This window comes from Lepidothrix coronata, unplaced genomic scaffold (genome assembly GCF_001604755.1).
Source record: "Lepidothrix coronata isolate B3197 unplaced genomic scaffold, Lepidothrix_coronata-1.0 Scaffold125, whole genome shotgun sequence".
Lineage (NCBI taxonomy): Eukaryota > Metazoa > Chordata > Aves > Passeriformes > Pipridae > Lepidothrix > Lepidothrix coronata.
In genome coordinates this window covers 543,295-563,382 of record NW_016690305.1, presented here as the reverse complement: position 1 = coordinate 563,382, position 20,088 = coordinate 543,295, and the positions used below count along the sequence as shown (strand labels likewise).

The 20,088-nt window shown below is 46.5% G+C and overlaps 1 protein-coding gene across 6 annotated transcripts in view; it reads right to left on the bottom strand.

The window, feature by feature from the left end:
• Nucleotides 1-19,868, bottom strand: part of FARP2 (FERM, ARH/RhoGEF and pleckstrin domain protein 2) — a 75,819-nt gene extending 55,951 nt beyond the window's left edge. For 4 of the 6 annotated variants that reach the window (XR_001876646.1, XM_017826257.1, XM_017826261.1 and 1 more), the window contains exons 1-2: nt 15,891-15,940; nt 10,831-11,054 (exon numbers count right to left, since the gene is read on the bottom strand). Coding sequence is in view for 5 of the 6 variants with exons in the window: in XM_017826257.1 (XP_017681746.1) it covers nt 10,831-11,034 (204 nt within the window). In the remaining variant the exon portion in view is untranslated. Of the gene's footprint in view, nt 1-10,830; nt 11,055-15,890; nt 15,941-19,508 lie in introns of those variants that run through there. The other 2 variants (XM_017826258.1, XM_017826259.1) reach the window with 2 other exon arrangements.
• Nucleotides 19,869-20,088: the final 220 nt, after the last annotated feature.

Here is a 20,088-nt window from a genome sequence, read left to right as displayed (position 1 = left end):
TATATTCAGATCAAGTTTGAAAAGTTCCCTCAGAGCTGTGCAAGTGCAAGCAGGGTACCCAGACTGGTGGTGATGCCACAGAGAGCCCTGCTTGGCAAGAGAAGCAACACCTTCAGACACTGCTCAGTGCTAAAACAGCTTAAGACAGGGAACAGAAATCCATAAGAACAAGCATTTTCAGCTGAAGTTTCTTGCCTGAAGGAGGTATCTGTATTTGTCACTTTATCAGAAAAATAAACATATTCAATGTTAGCAATCTTTAGGACAGGGGAGTAAAATATAAATAATACAAAAAGTTGTAAAACCGGGTATTTTTGTTTTATAGAATCATAGAATCACAGGATGGTTTGAGTTGGAAGCAACTTTAAGGATCATCTCATTCCATGGGTAGGGACACCTTCCATTATCCCAGGTTGCTCCAAGGCCTGGAGCCAGATCTCTGTCCAACCTGGCCTTGGACACTTCCAGGGATGGGGCAGCCACAGCTGCTCTGGGAAACCTATGCCAGGGCCTCACTCACTCAACATCCCATCTAACCCTGCCCTCTGTCAGTGTGAAGCAATTCCCCCTTATCCTGTCCCTCCAGGCCTTTGCCCAAGGTCCCTTTCCAGCTCTCTTAGAGCTCCTTCAGGCTCTGGAAGGGGCCCCAGGGTCTTCCCAGAGCCTTCTCTTCTCCAGGCTGAACACCCCCAGCTCTCTCGGCCTCTCTCCAGAGCAGAGGGGCTCCAGCCCTTGAAGCATCTCTGGACTCACTGCAGCAGCTCCACATGTCTTATGCCATGACCCCAGAGCTGGATGCAGCACCACAGGTGAGGTCTCACCAGAGCAGAGCAGAGGGGGACAATCAGCCCAAGTGTTATTTGCTGTTTTCTCAAACAACACTACCTACATGGCAGATCCTCCCTCTGCCATAACATCTGAGCTCAGGGGGGAAAACAAACTGGGAACACATAGCCTATGATTTTCAGTAGCCCATAGCTCAGTATTATCAAAATTGATTCTTCTCTAACTCCCAAACTTGTCTTCCAGAACATCTTAACTTTCTGCTTCCACATATTTTAATCTGAAAACAAAAAAACCCTGGTACTTTCATAACAAGTAGTATTCTCATCTTCCAAAATGGACAAACTGCCCTTGCTCAAACTTTCCAATAAAGAAATCCACTTTTGGCAGCAGTTAAGCTGGAAGGGAAAAAGAAGAAAAAATATCAGTGCAAAAGTCAAGAGTTTGGAAAAAAACAAGAGTTGTAAAGTAGAGGTATAGAATGGAAACACTTGTGCAGCCAGAGCCAGGGGAGCCACCAGTCCCCAATGTCAGCAAACACCTTGGATTTTGTGTTACAGAAACCTGCAACTGTCAGGAAACCAAATCCTCCAATAAATAGTGGATCTGCATGAGAGGGAGAAGTTTAGATTTGACGTCATCACTGACAAGCAGCCAACAGAGCCAACAAGGAGCCAACACAGAGTGCCCTGAGAACAGCCAGAGCAAACTGAACTGAGTTAAATAAAGGTCCCTTCACCAGTCATGGATTTTTATTGCTTTTTTTACTTTGGGGGACTTCAGTGGTCTTCCTAAGGAAAATGTGATTTCTCATCTTTGGTAAATTAAAAAAAACAAAAATGGCAACTAAACATAGACTTGTTATTTCCTTTCTTAATCAGAAATATGCAAACATTTCAGTGAGTTTATAGCCCTGTTTATCTCCAACCCTCCTGTAATCTGTTAGATCTCTGTCCAAATGCAGTGTGAGACAGAAAAAACACCCTCAAAACTCCCTGTTAATAACTATCATTAATGCCACACATAAACAAAAACTGCATTTCTGAATACAGGGTGGATGCTCAAATGTTTATTAGAAAGAAGGAAATAATCTCAGATGGCAAGGAACACCATTCATTAACTTTGTGTTTTCATGGCTAAAACAAGAAGACCTTACTGCTCCATATCTAGTATATAATCTGCAGACTAGAAAAGTAAGAAATAACTGCCTTCCTTTTCAGTACTTTATTACTTTCTTCAATTTTGATTGGATCTAGTGACTCCAATGAAAGCACTCCCTGCCTCCCCACAAAAATGGGTACCTGGTGACAACTGTGTCAAACTCTGGTTTCATGTGCTCAGCCAAATTGCTTAAGTACTGTTTCATTTTGATCATCCGAACATTTAACAATGGCTTCGATTCTTTCAGGGTTTTTTTTAACTCTTTGTTAAGAAGAATGGTATTTTAAATACATCTTTTTATTCACTTTTCTACATTGACAGGTCTCAACTACAGGTTACTTTATCAAGACCACCCCTGGAGTAGCCTGCAGAGCATTTAACAGCTTACAGAGCACGGGATGCCCTGCCGGTGACATCAGGGGATGTGACTCTGCTGCAAGGGCCTCATGCCCTGCAGTCCCCACCACTGACTGAGGTTGCCAATCCTGAATTCTACCAGAATTGGGTCAAGGAGCCGACCCAGCACACATAATAAGGTTTGTGAAACCTCATCCAACTTTATACCCTAGTCACTGGTACGAATTTATTCTTTTAAAACCTTTCCCCCGCCCCCCAGAGAGCACGGTTCAGCTGCCAGGTCTCCCACTTGCAGCAGCAGTCTTCCAGCACCCAGCTCCCTGGAGGTAACCAAACCCTTGGCCAGCCCTGGTTTCCCATGTCCCTGTGCTGGCAGGGTAGCCCTGGACACTGGGAATCACTTCTGTCAGAGCAACACCAACATCCACAGCCGCCCAAGCCAGGGCCTCGCAGCATAGCTTGTACCACGGTCACAGACTCAACCCTGGGCATGCTCCCCCACTCTGAAAATTATTGCATAGCTTCTTCATCACAAAATGGGACAGTGTGCACTTCCACCTTGAAAATTTGATTCTTTTTTAAAATGCTGTATATTACAGTATTCCTACACAGCATTGAAAATATGGAAGCTGCAAACCCAAATATAAATTTCTTAGCTATTTTAAGTTCCATCATTACACTCAATATTGGGCATAATTTTTTTGTTTTAAAAATAAATAATTCTATGACTCCCTCCCCATGATTTTTTTTTGTCCTAAGATTTCAGTGGTTATTTTTGATGTGGGTTTGTCAGGGGTTTCTTAAGCAGAATCCACAGCCAGACAAATTATTCTAGAAATGGAAGCCTCTGGCTCATTTAATTAAGGCTAGCTTTAAAACTGTAATCATTTAAAGGTTCAAGCAGTGTTAAAGCACTTCACTGCCAAATGAACCAGCTCTACCCAACAAACATGCTTTTCCAGCGTGGCTAGACTTGCTGGATGCCTGAAAGTAGGAAAACAACAATTGGTTGACATGGGAAAAGATCCCCAAGAGGGAGGGAATTACGTGAACAGATTGGGAAATGTGTACTTAGGTAGATAGCATACAGAGACAAAAAAAAATGGTCTCAAGTTTTAAAAGTGGTGCCTGTAGTACTTGGAATAAAACACACTGTGCTCAGAGAAAAACCAAATGGCACCTCAGTTAAGCACTCAGTTCAACACACGGTTCCCAAGCACTAGGTACAAACTGTGCATGAAGAGCCACATAAAAAATACTGGCCATCAAGCAGAAATTCTTAGTTGCTTTCATCGCCTGGAGAGAGAAATGCAGACATGAATCCCCAACACCTCTGCTTCATGCCTGGCTGTAGACTACCTGGGGAAGAGCAAAGTCACACAAATGAAAACCCTGGACCACGTTCTCGGGCAGAGTTTCACAGGACAGTACTGCCTGATGATTCGGTACCAGAGTTGCTGCTTGCTAATAATTAAACATTCAAGCCACAGCAGCAATAATATCACAGAGAAGAGCTGCTTTGGGGTGGCTGATCCCAAAATCAGGTTCATAACAAAGTCTAAGCGCCTACTTTTGTTCCCACGAGCTGTAAACCAGCATAACAAAGTGAAGGAACTAGTCATTAGGAGACTGATCTCAATTTTTCCCCCTTGAACTTTGCCCCTACACACTTGTGCAAACCCCTGCACCTTTCCATACCTGCTCCCTCAGACGGGCCTGGCCACTCCATGCACTTGAGACTGTAGGTGCTCTGGGAACTTGCACAGTATCATTTCATATGTATATATATGTATATAAATAAAACTATATTTAAGTCACTTTAAACACAGACAATACTTTGTTTTCCGTTATTCGTGTAAAAAACTTACTAAAATTGCAAGTCTTTCTCCATTAATTTTGCTTTTGCCTCAAAACCATCATCCATGTCCACACTGACTAGATTTCATCCGGACTTTCACAGAATTCCAGAATGGTTTGGGTTGGAAGGGCCCTAAAAGACCATCCAGTTCCAACACACTGCTGTGGGCAGGGACACCTTCCACTATCCCAGGTTGCTCCAAGTCCTGTCCAATCTGGCCTGGAACACTTCCAGGGATGGGGCAGCCACAGCTTCTCTGGGCAGCCTGTGCCTCACCACCCTCACAGGGAAGAATTTCTTCCTAATATCCCACTTAACCCTGCCCTCTGAAGCCATTCTTCCTTGTCCCATCAATGCAGGCTCTCTTCCAAAGTCCCTCTCCAGCTCTCTTAGAGTCTCTTCAGGTACTCAAAGATCACAAGAAGGTCACCCTGGAGCCTTCTCTTCTCCAGGTTGCACAGCCACAGCTCTCTCAGCCTTCCCTCAGAGGAGAGTTGTTACAGTACCCAGATTCTGTACTTTCCCTGAGAGGGGTTGGGTTACTCCAGGCTGACACACCACTCTGAGGAAGTTTCCCAAAGGAAATAGTTTAACACATCAAGAAATTAAGACAGTCACAAAAGACTCTTTACACAAACTAGGTATTTTTACAGATAAGGCCAAAATTCTCTTCTGTTCTATGCAAATCCGAAGTTGTATCAGCTGTCCTAACATCAATCCCCACTGTACTTTAAGCAGAGGTTCGATAACACGGTGATGGGTTAATAAATACCTACATGCCAGATCAGACAAGCCCAAGCATTGCTAACTTCCCCCTCACCAGCAGGAGTCTTTCCTACACCCCTGGCTTCAGGCTACCTGCCTGAGAAGAGCACTGAGGGCACAGCGATGCTCATCCTTCATGATTTCAGCTGAAGACACGTCAGACAGCTCTAACAGAGTCTCTACAAAGCCTTTCACCCTGCCCTTTTCTTTTCTAATTCTTGTTTTTATTGATGAACGACTGCTCTGTCAGACGGAGGGGTCCTTCAACATCACAGCCTTGAGAAGTAAATCTCTCACACTAGGCATGTGCCGCCATGGCAGAGTTTTTTAAATATGCAGCGTCTCCCTTTTGCCAAAGTAGGCAACACTGCCCTTGCCAGACGTGACTTTGGTTGCAGGGAGAAAGGGCTGACACACAGAGGTGCTTTTGCAACCCTGTTTTGCTAAATGCACATCCCCAAGGCTGTGCTGCTCTGAGCACGGCGGTACCACGAGACACCATCCCTGCTCAACCCCAGCTCCCTTTTTTTTCTGTAGGCACAAACCTCAAGCTTCTCTGACCTGCTGCATAGCACACTGCACTTCTGTAGCTGTCTTAGATGCCTGCAGGTTGTTTCTTTGTTTGGTTTCGGGGTTTTTTTCCTCTTTGAGGCTCCATATATTCTACATATTTACCTATCTGTGGAAACAAATTTGAATGTCACCCACAGCCAAAAAAGGGTTCCAGTGGACCACCTTTTTTTTTTGAATACAGCATTTCCTACAGTTGTTCTGACTAAATGGCATAGGACTGTGATAACACCTGACCATTTTCTGAAATGGTTTCTGCGTTTTAAGTTACAACATGTGCACATAAACAACTTTTTGTAGAGGAATATTCAGATTGTTTCTCCTTTGCTGCAGCATAATTCAATTTTCTTTACACATAACGGGACACTTAGTGTCAAGAGAACTGTAAAATAATAAAATGGGTTTATTACACAATTTAAGTTCACATCTTCCCTAAAAGAAAAAAAAAAAACAAACAAACAACCACAAATTAACAAAACACACCCCCCAAATGTCTGTCAACAAAATGGCTGCAGTTTCACCTTTCCCCACCCAATACCACATTCCTACATAGCATCAAAAAAGTCAAGCCCCCCTCCCCCAAAATAACAGGTCTAAAAAATATACAGTCGAATCAAAGAGTACACAAATTGCAAAGTTGCAGTTACCTTCTTTTTAAACCCTGTAATAACTTCAAATTTAAAATAGTGAATTACTAACTTTCTCTTCTGAGGTCAGACAAAAATAAGTCCTAAGGCAGCTTATTTGCCATATTTAGGAGCGTCAAACCAAAGCAATGACAAACATCTGGCTATGATTCTTTCTGGAATTTTGACTATTTCTTCCTGGCCAGGGAAGAAAAACACTGAGCTGACCAACAGCACCTCAGTTCCTCCAGCACAGCACTTAATAGGATTCAACAGCAGCCTGTCCCTCCGCTCCCCACATATTTAAGCTGTTAATACTTTCGCAGCACAGAGGGGGAAAAGCTTCGTGGAAGGAAGGTCTCAGCGGGCGCAGGGAGAGCAAGGCAGAGGTGGGAGGGCAGCGAGTGCCAGAGGGCAGCGAGTGCCAGAGGGCAGCGAGTGCCAGAGGGCAGCGAGTGCCAGAGCGCGGCTACACCCCAGAGCCACGGGTGGCTGCCCATCCCGCTGGGGCTCCCCACGGCACACAGGCAGTGCTCCTCAGTGCCCACAGTGCCATCTCAGTTTGTAACACACACGTTTCTTACTCAAAACTGCTCAGCAGCAGCTTTTTAAGGCGCAGGGTTTTCGCATCGCGCCCACCGAAGTTCTTGGGGGCCCGAAGGCCGCCGTGAGCAGTCACTGAGAGCAGCGCTTTGCAGCCTGCACAGGTGGAATACACACTCTCCAAACCATGGGAAGCACACTGCAGTCAGATTACTTCCTCTGCCATCCCAAAACCCTCCTGCAGTCCCAGCCCAGCTTCTGATTTCAGGGCTGCTGATGGCTGGTCAGGAGCAACACACATCCAAGGGGGAGCCACTTTCATGGCACCTTCTCAGTCACAGATAACTGCAAACTGCACAGAAACCAGAATAACCACAGTTATTCTATTCCACTCCAAACTTAAGGATGGAAAGCAGCTTTGCACTTATAATAATGCAATTTATCAATTTAAATAAGCCAAGGAAGAGTCATATAAGTGGCCAGCAAAGACAGTATCTCTATCAGAGTAATCACTGAGTCCCTGTTTTCAGCTCAGCATGGAATAAGCCACTTCAATTTTGTAGTAATGTAATAGTTTTGTAAGGTACATCAGTAAACACCAAAGTAGACATGATCAGTGAGAGGACAATACTTAATAAGACAATAAAGAGGGGAATTAAAGTGTACCCTTATCTAACTAGCCTGTTCTCAAGAACAGCAGTGGAGTGGAACATCTCCCTGTCAGGAATCCACTAGTGGCACAGGGAGAGGGACACATCACACAGCACTGCAGGGATGCAGCACATCATTACTTCATTATATTAAAAGAAAAAAAAAACAAAAAAAAAAACCAAAAAAAACCACCCAGACCTCTGTGCTCAAAACAACCCAAAAAGAATAGCAGGAAAGAAAAAAAATCCCAGTTTAAATTTTCCCATTGAGTAGAGCAGGCAGGCAGACCTGCCTGGATCTGCTGAGAGCTAAGAACCATGCTATGATTTTATGACAGCTATTACAGTCCTACAGAATTCATTCTCCAACAGGTGAAATAGAGAAAAACAATCTACTATAATATAATGAAAAAGTATTTTTCAGTCCCAAATTATATTTGTGTTCGAGCAGAAGAAGAGGAAGCACATGCCACTGAAGAGGTGCCAAGTTCTCCCCAAACAATTCAGTAAACTAGAAGCATAAAAATCTAAACTTCTTTTTCCAGGGCACTTCCTCATAGCATAGAGCATAATTCATATAAGAGAATTTCCTATATAACACGTATTTCCTACATAAGGAACAACATACAGACCAACTATTAAACATCACATTATGGCAGCAATTTCATTAAATGACATTTTGGTGAATTCAACCCAACCCAGGCCCTTCTACTTAAGAGCCTGCCATATTTTTGCACTGATCAAAGGCCTCCAAGTTTAATCTCTTCAGAAAATCTGGAAAGCTGGCAGAACTTCTACTGCAAAACCATGATTACTTTGAAGTGTGCCCACAGTCGGAACTAAATTGAATTTTCTGATCATTCATCTCATAGTCTGCACAACCACCCTTCAGACAGACTTAGTTTGGAGGGAAGAGGCCAGGCACCCTGTGACATGGCAAATGCAAAATCTGAGCTGACTAAACAAGCTGGCTGTAAAAGGGGAAAAAAACCCAACCCATGAAAATAATGAATATTGCAGCCTGGCTTTGGATGGATATATTTCATTTTCTTTTCTGTTTTGGGAGGGAAAAGAGAAACCATAAATAGCCCATTTTCAGTTTTTTAAACTCCAGAAAACACTGAGCATTTCTCCACCCCCTAACATTCAAATCAGATTCCTTGAAGAAGAGCTCTGCTCCAGCATATTTTAAAGAATAATTCCCTCTTAGTGATTAATAAAATTCCCAGCTAGAAAGCAAACCATGCAATACAGATGGAGAAAGCAGAGAGAGACAGTGGATTTCAGACAAAAGGTGGTGGAATGTAGCTATACTGAACTTTTAACACACTGTTCTGGGTACACCAACGAGAGCACCCACCAAATCCTGTCAGGAGAGAAGCAAGTGTTTTAAACACATCATGGAGAAAGGAGGGGAAGACAAGGAAAAGCTGCATGGATTAAGCTGTTACTGTGGCTATTCTGTGCATCCCATATGGTTAAAAATGCTGCTGTGGCTCATTTTAGGCAGCAAGGCAATAAACAAGGCTCCTGCACCAGCTTCCCCACCATGCTGCACAGGGAAGGGCCCCTCCAGGAGCTGACCCCCTGCCCAGTCAGTCTCTTCCACTGACACATCACTTTTCCCAGTAAAAAGTCATTTGCCATTTGTTCTTGTAGAAGAGAAAATTACTGGAACAGGGGGAAAAAAACCCACCAAAACCACCTTTTGCCACCAGCTACATCTCCCTGAGCAGGCAGTGCCAGCAGCCCACGGGAAAGGCCTGTGTCCCACTGCACTGACTAACTATTGCTGACCTGAATCAAACACAAACCCACAACATCACCTCCTGTTTTTACACTCAATGAAAAAAACTGCAAAAGCGAAGAGGAGAGGGCAAGTGGCACAGCAATCAGAACCTCCACCCCTCTAGGACAGCTGCTTAATCACCAATTTCTCTTATTATTTTAAAAAAAAACAAACTGTGCTAGCTCACACCACCTATTCAGCCACATGGCTGCCATTTCCTAACTCTTGCCCACAGTCCCCAAGTGAAAAATTCGCATTTTCCATTACAAACAGTAGTCAACAGTTCCTGCTATCCCATCAGCTCACCAAAGAAATTAGGAGGCAGAGGGTCACAGTTTACTACTTCATGCCTGTTTGCTGTCATTGCTACCTCATTTAGACAAAAATGAAAGGCCATGGAGGCAGTGTATTAGCAGGACTCTAATGCCACAGCTGCTGACTCTGGAGTTTTTTGTGCTCCACGGTCTGGGGCTGACCCAAGGCTGACCCCTTCTCCTCATCGCTCTCGATAACACAGGTTGCTCAAAGCCTCATCCAGCCTGGCCTTGCACTGATTTTCAAAATTACAGGGCTGGGGGTGTTGCCTGGGGTTTTGTTTTTTGATTTTTTTTTTTAAAAATCAAAACACCGACGTCTACACCAACCTGGAAAAATAAATAAAATCATCCTTCAAAAGAATCAAAGTCAGCAGATTTCCTAAAATATATTCTGACATAATTTAAAGACAAAAAAAAGGGGCTTTTGTCTTCTGTGCAGTACATGAGGTGGGTTTGCAATACCCTCTGCATGCTCAGGTGGGAGGATACAGGCACAGCCTCACAAACAAACCAAAAAAAAGCAGATTCCTTGTTTGAGAGTTGAACAGCTGGACAGAATCTGTAAAGACATTCCCAAAAGCCACTATTTCTTCAGAACTCCACATACATATTTTTCACATTTGGAAAAAACTCTTTTGAGTCTATGCAACAAACTAACTCTACAAGTGCTAATTATAAATTACTGATCAGAGATTTGATACGAACACAGGATACCTGATAGCTGAGTATCTTCACTAGAACAGTTATCTTCTGACAACAGATCTTAGGCCAGCTAGAACTAAACTGAGGTCAACACTGAAAATGTAACAAGAATTGGAAGAACAAAAATTTCTTTAAAAGCAGAATCCTCCCAATTTGAGCATGGTTTGTATGTCTTATGGCAGATTTCCCCAAGCACACTTTTTAAAAAAAAAATTTCCAGAAACACTGACACTGCTTTGGTGTCTCCCTTCTAAAGCGTGGCAGCAAGAAAAGGCTTTCAAATAGGAGCAAGTTTACTTGAAGAGGACACATACCATTAAAATAGTTAATATAAATCAGTAACTAAGGCAAAGCTCTTCTGCTCTCCCAGCTGCCAAACTGACAAAGCTGCATGTGGCTCAGGAAGCAAGAGGAGCTTGGCAGGAGACAGTTGGTGTTCCCCCAAAGCAAACAACAGTGAAAGACTCTCCTTACGGTGTGCGCTTATATTTGAAGTTAAAGACACAAAACACATGTTACACTTAAAAGACCTTAAAAAAAAACAAGCCGTGCAACTAATTTCACTACTCGTAAGCAGGTAAAATCCCGACAGGAATCTTTATTCAGATATTGCCTCAAAGCGTCCCAGCTCTGTACAGAGGCACATCCTTGTGAGCTTTACGTCGTCAGAGGCTCAGTGTACTCGAAATCAGGTTCAAATCTCTCCTACCTCAATGTCAAGTACTTCCACCGTGTTGTCCAACATCCTGATTCTGAGGGGGAGGTCGCGCTCGTGCGCTTTGGCAGGCGACGATGCCATGGCAGCGGAGAGGTTCTGTCCTGACTCCAGGGTACTCACTCCCGCGGTCTTCTGGGCCCCCAAACGAGAGCCCGGCGTCTGCAGAACTCTGTACGTTCCTTCTATCTCTCCCATCTTCCAGCAGTGAGCAGAGTCTAAAGAAACATGGAAGAAAACAGACAGTTACAGCCTGAAAGATCTCTTCCGTGTGAAAATACTACCCACTGAAGCACTGTCACAAAATCCTTATTTAAGGTTCTTTAACCTTGTTATTGGTTTTGCTAGCGGGACATCGAAACTGGTCAAAACCAGAAGTATTCAAGGTCAGGTTGGACAGGGCTTGGAGCAACCTGGTCTAGGGGAAGGTGTCCCTGCCCATAGCAGGGAGTGGAATGAGATGAGCTTTAGGGTCCCTTCCAACCCAAACCATTCTGTTACGATTAAAATCCCGACACTGGGAAGAAAAAGTAGCAAGAAGAAATAACCATTCAGAAACATGGTTAGAAAATAGGATACTCAAAGCTCTGCCCTCCACCCTTCTGACACACTATTTTATGAGTTTTCCTGCTGATTGGGCTCCCTACCACCAGCAGCATGAGCACTGCAGACAGGCAGCGAAGGGTAAGGCAGAACTGTGCCTCTCACCTGTACCCAACCATCCCACTGACCACACCCCAAGGTAACAGGAACAATTAACTTTCTTCATCCCCTAAATGATGACTCATACAAAACCTTAACTGCTGGCAGCTCAGAGCCTTCATCAGGCACTGGCTGCAGATAACAGTTCCTCATCTCATTAGCAAACCTGCCCAGATTAAATCAGTGGGCAAAAATCTCAATTACATAGACCAACATCAGACCAACCACTAGGCCAACTCCTACAGCGGGAGTCTTGCTGTCATGGTTTGGTGGCAGTTGTGCAGACACATGTTTAATTTGACATGGGGAACAAGTCCCACACGGCTCTCCCCAGCTCTCCCACGCCACTGGAGCAGTGGTGATATTTGCCCAGGGATCGCAGCAGGGTCTACATGGAAGGTGAGGCATGTGGGCTCAGGATGCACCACAGCCCCTGCCCCATGCTCACCACTGGCACAGAGCATTTGGCAGCAAGGTGCAAGGCGCTCAGCAGGAAGGCTGAGGCTTCTCGGTGGTTTTGGGTGCATTACCCAAATACCACACTGTGTCTGAGCAATCCAAATTATGTGGGAACTGCAGCTGGGACAGCCTTCACTTGGCGAGCCCACCACAGAAAATCCAAGGGAGTGTTAGGTTATTGCTGTGTCTGAAAAGGAGAGAGGCAGCTCACGAAAACAGTCCTTTGTCCCTCTGTGCTGCAAGTAGGTAGGCAGCCTGCTCCAGAGGTTTGAATGGAGCCAGCCTTACATGTCCTTACAAACTAGTGGGGAGTGATCTAGGTTTCAATCCTTACACTCAGAGAGTCTGGTCAAATGTCTTCCCAGCTTACAGACCAGTGCATTTTAACATTATGGGGGATTTTATTTTTATATTTGCAGACCCTGTACAGATAAACTTATCCCAGGAGGGTAGACAGACACCTCCCACCTAATCACACCCACCACAAGGCTTGTTTGGCCTCTGCAAGTGCTGCCTGAGCAGCACAGCTGAGACCACCACAGAGAGTCTCCAACCTCCCAGCTGACCGTACACGTGTGAGAATCACAGAAGGGCTGGAAAAAACCACCAAGTCCAACCATTAACCCAGCACTGCCAACACCATCACTAAACCACGTCCCCAGATGCCCCATCCACACGTCTTTTGGACACTTCCAGAGATGGGGTCTCCACAACTGCCCTGGGCAGCCCATGCCAGTGCATCACCACCCTTTCAATGAAGAAATTTTCCCTAATGTCCAGTCTAAACCTCCCCTGGCACAATCTGAGGCCGTTTCCCCTTGTCCTGTCCCTTGTTGCCTGGGAGCAGAGCCTGACCCCCACCTGGCTCCACCCTCCAGTCAGAGAGTTGTAGAGTGAGAAGGTCCCCTGAGTCTCCTTTTCTCCAGGCTGAGGCCCTGCAGCTCCCTCAGCTGCTCCTCATCAGAGCTGGGCTGCAGACCCTTCCCCAGCTCTGCTGCCCTTCTCTTCTCTGAACGTGCTTCAGGGATCCGAAATTGAATCCAGTATGAAGGATGATCTCAACATAAAAGTGGGCACACACTGCCCAGTGTCCAACTTACCAGCTTTGGGTGACAAATAAGCAGAAAGTTTCTTTCTCAAAGTGTTTTGTGCATATTCTTTTGCTGGACTCCTTGGTTTGTGTGGCCACACAGCCAAGGAGAAAAACTTTTAGGTCAGAAATTTTAAAATCACCCTAACAGCAAACGTCAGCAGAGAGAGAGGTGCCCAGGTTACATCTCTAAGTGCTGATCTGAAGAGAAACCAGACCTCAGTGTCATCTGTATCCCCTTGACACTGTGTCCCTTATCATGCAACCACACTGTAAGATTTTTGCTGGGCAACTGGAGCTGCCCAGGATCGGTCACACTCCTCACCAGGCTGTTTATTAGCCACCTGCTCTTAAAGTTAGTGCTTTGTGAGCACATTCATCCCCTTCTGAATAAATAGCTCCTGGAAGGGACAGAGACTGCAGTTACCCAAAAGGAAAAAAATGCACGCAGCGACAGCCGAGGCAGAACACGGAGCAGCCCCGTGGCAGAGGCCTGAGCAGCCTCCCCTCCAGCTGGAGCCAGCCGCTTCCTGAAGGCAAGGCAGGCAGGCAGGCCACCCAAATCCGGACTAATGAGGAGCTCCTGGGTATTCTCACTGGCTTTGGTCACCCGCCAGGAGAGACCAAAGTCATTTCAAACAGAAACTGCAGATGTCAAAGTCCTTCCCCACAGGTGGTAACAGAAAAAGTGAACTCAAAAGGGCTTGGCCTTGTGTCTTGCTGATGACATGTTCCTAAAAATATTTACCCTGGCCAGTACACATTCAGATTTTAAAGGCCTAACAAGCGCTAGGCAGAAAACGCAATGTGCAGAAGCAAGCCTGATCCCCAGAAGAGCCGTGCCCTGCCTGCTGTGGCAGCTGGGAGCATGTCTCCATGCCACATCCCATTCCCTGCCAGAGTACCCTACTAATACCAGCATAACTATTAACAATCCCCAAATAGCCTCGTCTGCTCCCACTGCCTCCAAAACCCAACGTGTAAGGAATGTTAACCAAGCCAAGCACTATTTCCAGTTTCACCACCACCAATTAGAGTTACCTATCATGTTTTATGTACTCTGACAACATATGACACTTCCTGACAAGAACTGCTGTGCCATGGTTTGAGAAACACTTCAGTTCAAGGGGCTGACTACATGAAAGGGGGAGGAAAATGGGCCAGTGAAGCCTGAGACATGCTACAAGCACCAGGAGGATCAAGAGGTTCTACAGGCAGAGCAGACTGTCCCACAGCACTGAGAGCCTCCTGCCCCAGGCGAGCCACAACACAGCCTCACCAATGAGAAACTAAAATGCAACGTTACCACAATATTAGTGGTTCTAAGATAAAAATCTTCCTTTGTTGCCCCTCCCTGAACTTGTTTGCACCTAGTCCTTGTCCTGATAATTTCCCATCAATTAGGATCAGGCATCAAACCTATATCAGCTACCTATTGCTTTCAGTCCTAAGTGAAGGAGCATATAAAACAAAACTTAGGAAATTTAGGTAGCTGTATATAATTTTTTTTAATTTTTGTACTTTGTTTTTTTTGTCGTCTTTTTTTGAATAGCTTTTAAGTCACAATGAGTTTCATCTTCTACTTGGATGGAACAAACTTATTTTTCAGAAGCAAGACAACGTTTTCATCTAGCAGCAAATCTGGAAAGGCAGCTTACACCTGAGGACATGCAAGATCACAGAAATACAGTGGCTGGGGTTAGAAGGGACCTTAAAGCCCACCTTGTTCCAACCCCCTGCCATGAGCAGGGACACCCACTAAATCAGGTTGCTCCAACCCCATCCAACATGGCCTTGAACACTTCCAGGGATGATAGCAAGGGCTTTCAAAGGAAATCCTTTTGGTCAGTGACAGGGTCACTATGATGGTCCATCCCTCGCCCGTGCAGAAGGCAGGTCTGAAGTAAGGCCACTTTCCCTGCTGCCCAGTGTGAGCAGGGTGATCCCTGCCTCCCATACAAAGGGAAACCCCACTGCCTGTGCATGGAAGTACTCTCAGATCAGGTCCCTTCAGCCACCAGAAGCAAACCTTCCTCTTTTAACTTTCTCGCTAAGCAACAGGCCACCCCTCGAGCATCACTACACCGAGCCGGTACTAACTGATGCACCAGGATCCCACCCACCGCAATGAAGAGGCACAAACACTCCGAGTGGCCCGCTGTGACAGCAGAGACACGTCTCCGTGCCGCCCGGACCCCACTCTCCCCTCCGACCACCACACGGCCGTGAAGGGTCTCCACACGCCGGCCTGGAAGGACCTGGACGCGCCGGTCCCTGCCAGGGGAGCGGTGCTTCAGGAACACTTCTCTGACCGAGCAGCGGCCGTGAGAGCGGTCATGAAAGCGGGACGAGCAGCGGGAGGAGCCCAGGGGGTCCCTCGCAGGGACACGGGTGCAGGGGAAGGGGTGTGCCGGGGGCGCGGGCGCTCACACCCCCCCACCCCGACCGCGCCTGGCCTAGGCCAGGTCCCCCCGGCAGCCCCCGGGGGAACGCGCTACCGACTCCCCGGCAGCCGGAACCCGCCGTCCCCGGGGGCCGGCGGAGCGCGGGCCGCACACCGCGGTCTCCCCTCCCCGCCGGGCTCCCACGCAAAGCGGCGCGGCAGAAGCGGCGGAAGCGGCGGACGCGCAGGGCGGGGCGGGCCGAGCCACCGGCCTTGGGGCGCCGCTCGCCGGCAGCGCCGCTACAGCCGCCCCCCCCCCTCCTCCCTCAGCTCCCGCTCCCCCGGCCCCGGCGGTGTGGTCGGGTCGGTCCGGTCCGATCCGGTCCGATCCGGTCCGGTCCGGTCCCGCTCCTCGCTCACCTCAGAACCGGGCCCGTCCCGCCGTCGCCGCCGCCGCCGCCCGCGCGCACCGGCCCCGCGCCGGCCCCGCCCCGCCCCGCGCTGCGCGTCCTGATTGGCCGGTAGGGGAGGGGGCGGGGTCTTAGGGGGAGGGGTCTGAGGGGCGGGGCCTACGGGGGCGGGGCCTACGGGGGCGGGGCCGGCCCCCCCCGGGTCCCGTTACCGCCTCCCCGGGTGGGGTCGGCCCCGCGCACGGAGCACCAGCGGCCCCGGCCCCTCCTCCTGGCCTTTTCACGACAATTCGAAAAACAAAATATTAACGTAGCACATGACTTTTGTAACAGCAAACACACACAGATCGCGCAGAACAGCCCTCTCAGCCTGAGGCAGCTTCACCCACCCCACAGAAAAAGGCGACTCGCGAGTTTAATGAGTCATTCCTGACTGGCAGCATTCTCGCCTCTTCAAAAGGACAAAAGACGCAAGGTTTTAGAAAATACATTCCGTGGTTCGTTCTCCTTAAAAAGTGAAACGAAGCTGCAGAATCTCATGGATAAAAAAAAATAATAATAAAAAAAAAATAGGAAAGCTGCAAAAGCATAGCCAGCATTTTAGACAACTCCATTCATAACATCAATTGTGATTTCATTCAAGTGAAGTGCTTTCATTTCTGATACAGCTTTCTCAGTGTTCCATTTGCCTGCCATTTGCTTGGCTCTTCCACAGGCAATGGAAACTGAGCAGGCAGGTTTATTTGCAACTTAAGTGCTAATACAGTTTCACATCCTTCCAAGTGCCGACACTTCGGAGTCATCTTCATTTCAATCACTTGCTTTAACATCTAAAAAGAGCACTAAAGTTTTCCTGTGGAAAAAAAGCAGCTCCTGCTAAGCCTGAGAATAAATCTGATGTGATCACTTTAAAAGCCACATATGACCATGCTCAGGTAGAGGAAGCAATAATTACAGATATGGCAGAGTCTTTAGAAGCATCAACACCCTGCTGCTCCTTTTTATGCTTCATTCTCTAGTCCAGACTTTTATTGCTCACCCAAAACACAAGTAATTTACTATCCTGAAACAACCCAGTAAGGAAAAGGCGCAAAGGTTCAGCATGTTTAAGTGTCCGCATCCCCAGCACCTCTGTCTTACACTCATTTCTGGCCTTTCTACCCACACAGGCAAAAAAACTGTTTTCCATCATGTCATAGAATCACAGAATGTTTTGGGTTGGAAGGGGCCTAAAAGGCCATCTCGTTCCAACACCCTGCCATGTGCAGGGACACCTTCCACTATCCCAGATTGCTCCAAGCCCTGTCCAACATGGCCTTGGACACTTCCAGGGATGGGGCAGCCACAGCTTCTCTGGGCAGCCTGTGCCAGGGCCTCTCCACCCTCACAGGGAACAATTTCTTCCCAACATCCTATCCAATCCTGGTGTCTGGCAGTGGGACACCAGGCCCATGTACCCACTCCAGGCCCATGTACCAAGTCCCTCCATAGATCTCTTGGAGCCCCTTCAGGTACTGAAAGGCCACAGTTAGGTCTCCCCAAAACCTTCTCTCCTCCAGGCTGAACAATCCCAGTTTCCCAGCCTTTCATTATATAATATATACATTCTATTAGAGGAGTCACCATCCATTTTCACACTTCTACCCACACACTTAGAACCAGGCTGCAAAGAGACATATGGCATCACCTCCCACCACAGGCAGGGGAAGGGACAAGACTCCAGTTTTACTGCTCTACCCTCTGCAATTCCTACTCCCAAGCAAACATAGTACAAATAGGAAGTGCCTTATCAGGCTGAACCTCTGTTCTACACACTCAACCATTTAATAAATCCTCATCAACTCTAATAAAAACCATGCTTGAGGTGTGACTTTGAAACTTAAAAGAGGGAGTGGATGGTTATCTGACCCACTATACCCAGACTCAGCAGTATGTTGTTCATGGTTACCCACAAAGACCTCTGAGTTTCCGTAACACAAGTCGAACTTTCCAACCATCCAGGCAGTGTTTGAAGCCTTTACAGCAGGAGGAGGAAAAGTTTAGAGAACAAAGCTAGAAGAAGAAGAATGTCATCACACATGAAAGCCAGTTGTTGCTGTTGGAAGGATGCAGTGTCAGAACAAAGTACAACTTTCTCTCTGTGAGAAAGAAACTGATAACAAGCTGTAACTCACTCACTGAACTAGTATAACAGATAATCTACACCATATTCTCCTCTTGGCCTGAGAGGGACAATTAGAATTGCCCTTATACTATACCATGATGTCATCTCTTTCTTTAATCATCCTCTGGATGAGGATGGAGGAAGTCCTTCAAAGCAGACTTCTTATCAACCAAGAAAAACAGCACCTGGAAAAGCTTCTTTCAGAAGCCTTTCAGATCCTTCAGATCCTTCACCGTGGCAAAGAGAAACTCTGCAGGCTGAAAAATTATACCTATTGCTTATTCTGTCAGCATATATTTTCCAAATACACACTACAAAGCTCTGTCTCTCAGAGCTCTCCTATCTCATAACAGCAAGGCAAGCAATTTCAAAAGCTTACATTGTGTCTCCCCTTCTGTCTACAGCAGTGGGTTGGCACAGAGTGGAAATAGTTACAATCATTTAAGCCAGCATTTTATACTTTGTATGCCAGACTAACTGGGGCACACACCACCGGTTCACTTCTCTAGTGGGTTGTACTGGGACTTTGCAATGACAACACGTGGGCATGCCGAGGATGAAGATGGAAAGATGGATTGGTATGGATTTCATTACAGGTAGGTCACTGAAAGCACCAGAATCCCTTCTGGGGCAGTTCACAGAGCTTTGACTGCCACAGTTCACTGCCATTGTCCTACTTTGGTTCAGGCCAGTGCCTTGTACAACAATTCTCCCACCCATTACCACCTGGAGATATTCAACAATTTGCTTTAGACATGGTTAACCTAAGCCTAAGCACAGTGTCACTTCGGCCTCACTGCAAGGGCTGAGAGCTTCCTCCACGGGATCACTCTTTCTTCCATCGCTTTTGAGGACCTGGTGTCACACTACCAGCTGCAGAGCACCTCAGAGGTCCACCAAGGGAAAAACATTTCCACAACTGTGTTCACGTCTTAGATGGACTGTCATGACAATTAGTGACCACCCTGGCCATATTCCTGGTCTGGAAGTGTTTCAGCCCCGAAGAGTTCAGCAAAGTACTTTGCAGTCTGTAATGGTCTGTGCAGCAGAACCAGACAGAGACTGGTTGTCTCGTCTCACCAAACCATTTTCTGGATTGCCTTCCACATCACCTTAGATATCTCAGTAGAGACCAGTCTGTATGGATCAATAAATCATTCCTCAACCTGTCTCATCACTGATTAAGAAGTTCTCTACCAACAGTGACAAAGAGCACCAGTTCCTTTCTGAAACAGCAAACCAAGCCAATATCAGTGACTGCAGTGTGGTGGTGTTCTGTACTCACAGCCCACTAGTACCCTAGATGGTAGAAAAACATGAAAAGAGTGAAATCATAGAATTTGATCAATAGCCAACTGTCATTAGCAAATGGCAAAACATTCAAGTCAAGGTGAACGGGAATTGCTGGATAACAGGAGATATGATCCACATGATCAGCACAAAGAATGAACAACACAGCTATACCTGCACATTGCCAGAATTACTCTCTCACTGTTAAAATCGACCTGCAGGCACAGGAGAAATACTGTTCTTCCACAGCAACGAGTGCAGAAACTTCAAAAATGGGTAGAATGCACCTCGTTCTACTGGCAGAGATGGAATGGCAAAGACACTGAGCAGTAACAGTACCTTGCTAAACCAACTTGAGAAACTGATTTTCATGCTGCTGATATTTGTAGACTCTGTGGGGGGAATTTTCCACTTCCAGTCTTAAATACTACTGTCCTCCAACAATCGTGCTGTAGCCCTTCTCAGAGAAGGAAGTCTTTGGACTTCTCAGATTGCTCCCCTTTGGGGTATTTTTCAGGAGCCCATCTACACACATTGCAGCTACCAATCAGATTGGCCTTTATAAAGTGCAAAGTCCACCAGCCTCAGCCTGTGACCTAGGATTAAACTCTCAATATTAACCAATTCTTTAGAACAGGTCTGGTCACTTGTATACAGGAAAAACCTCTGCTAACAGAAAAAAACCTGAGAGGTTGCAATCCCTTTTTGCAATCATCTACTTTGACTTTCAGAATTGCATCTGTATTTCAACTTG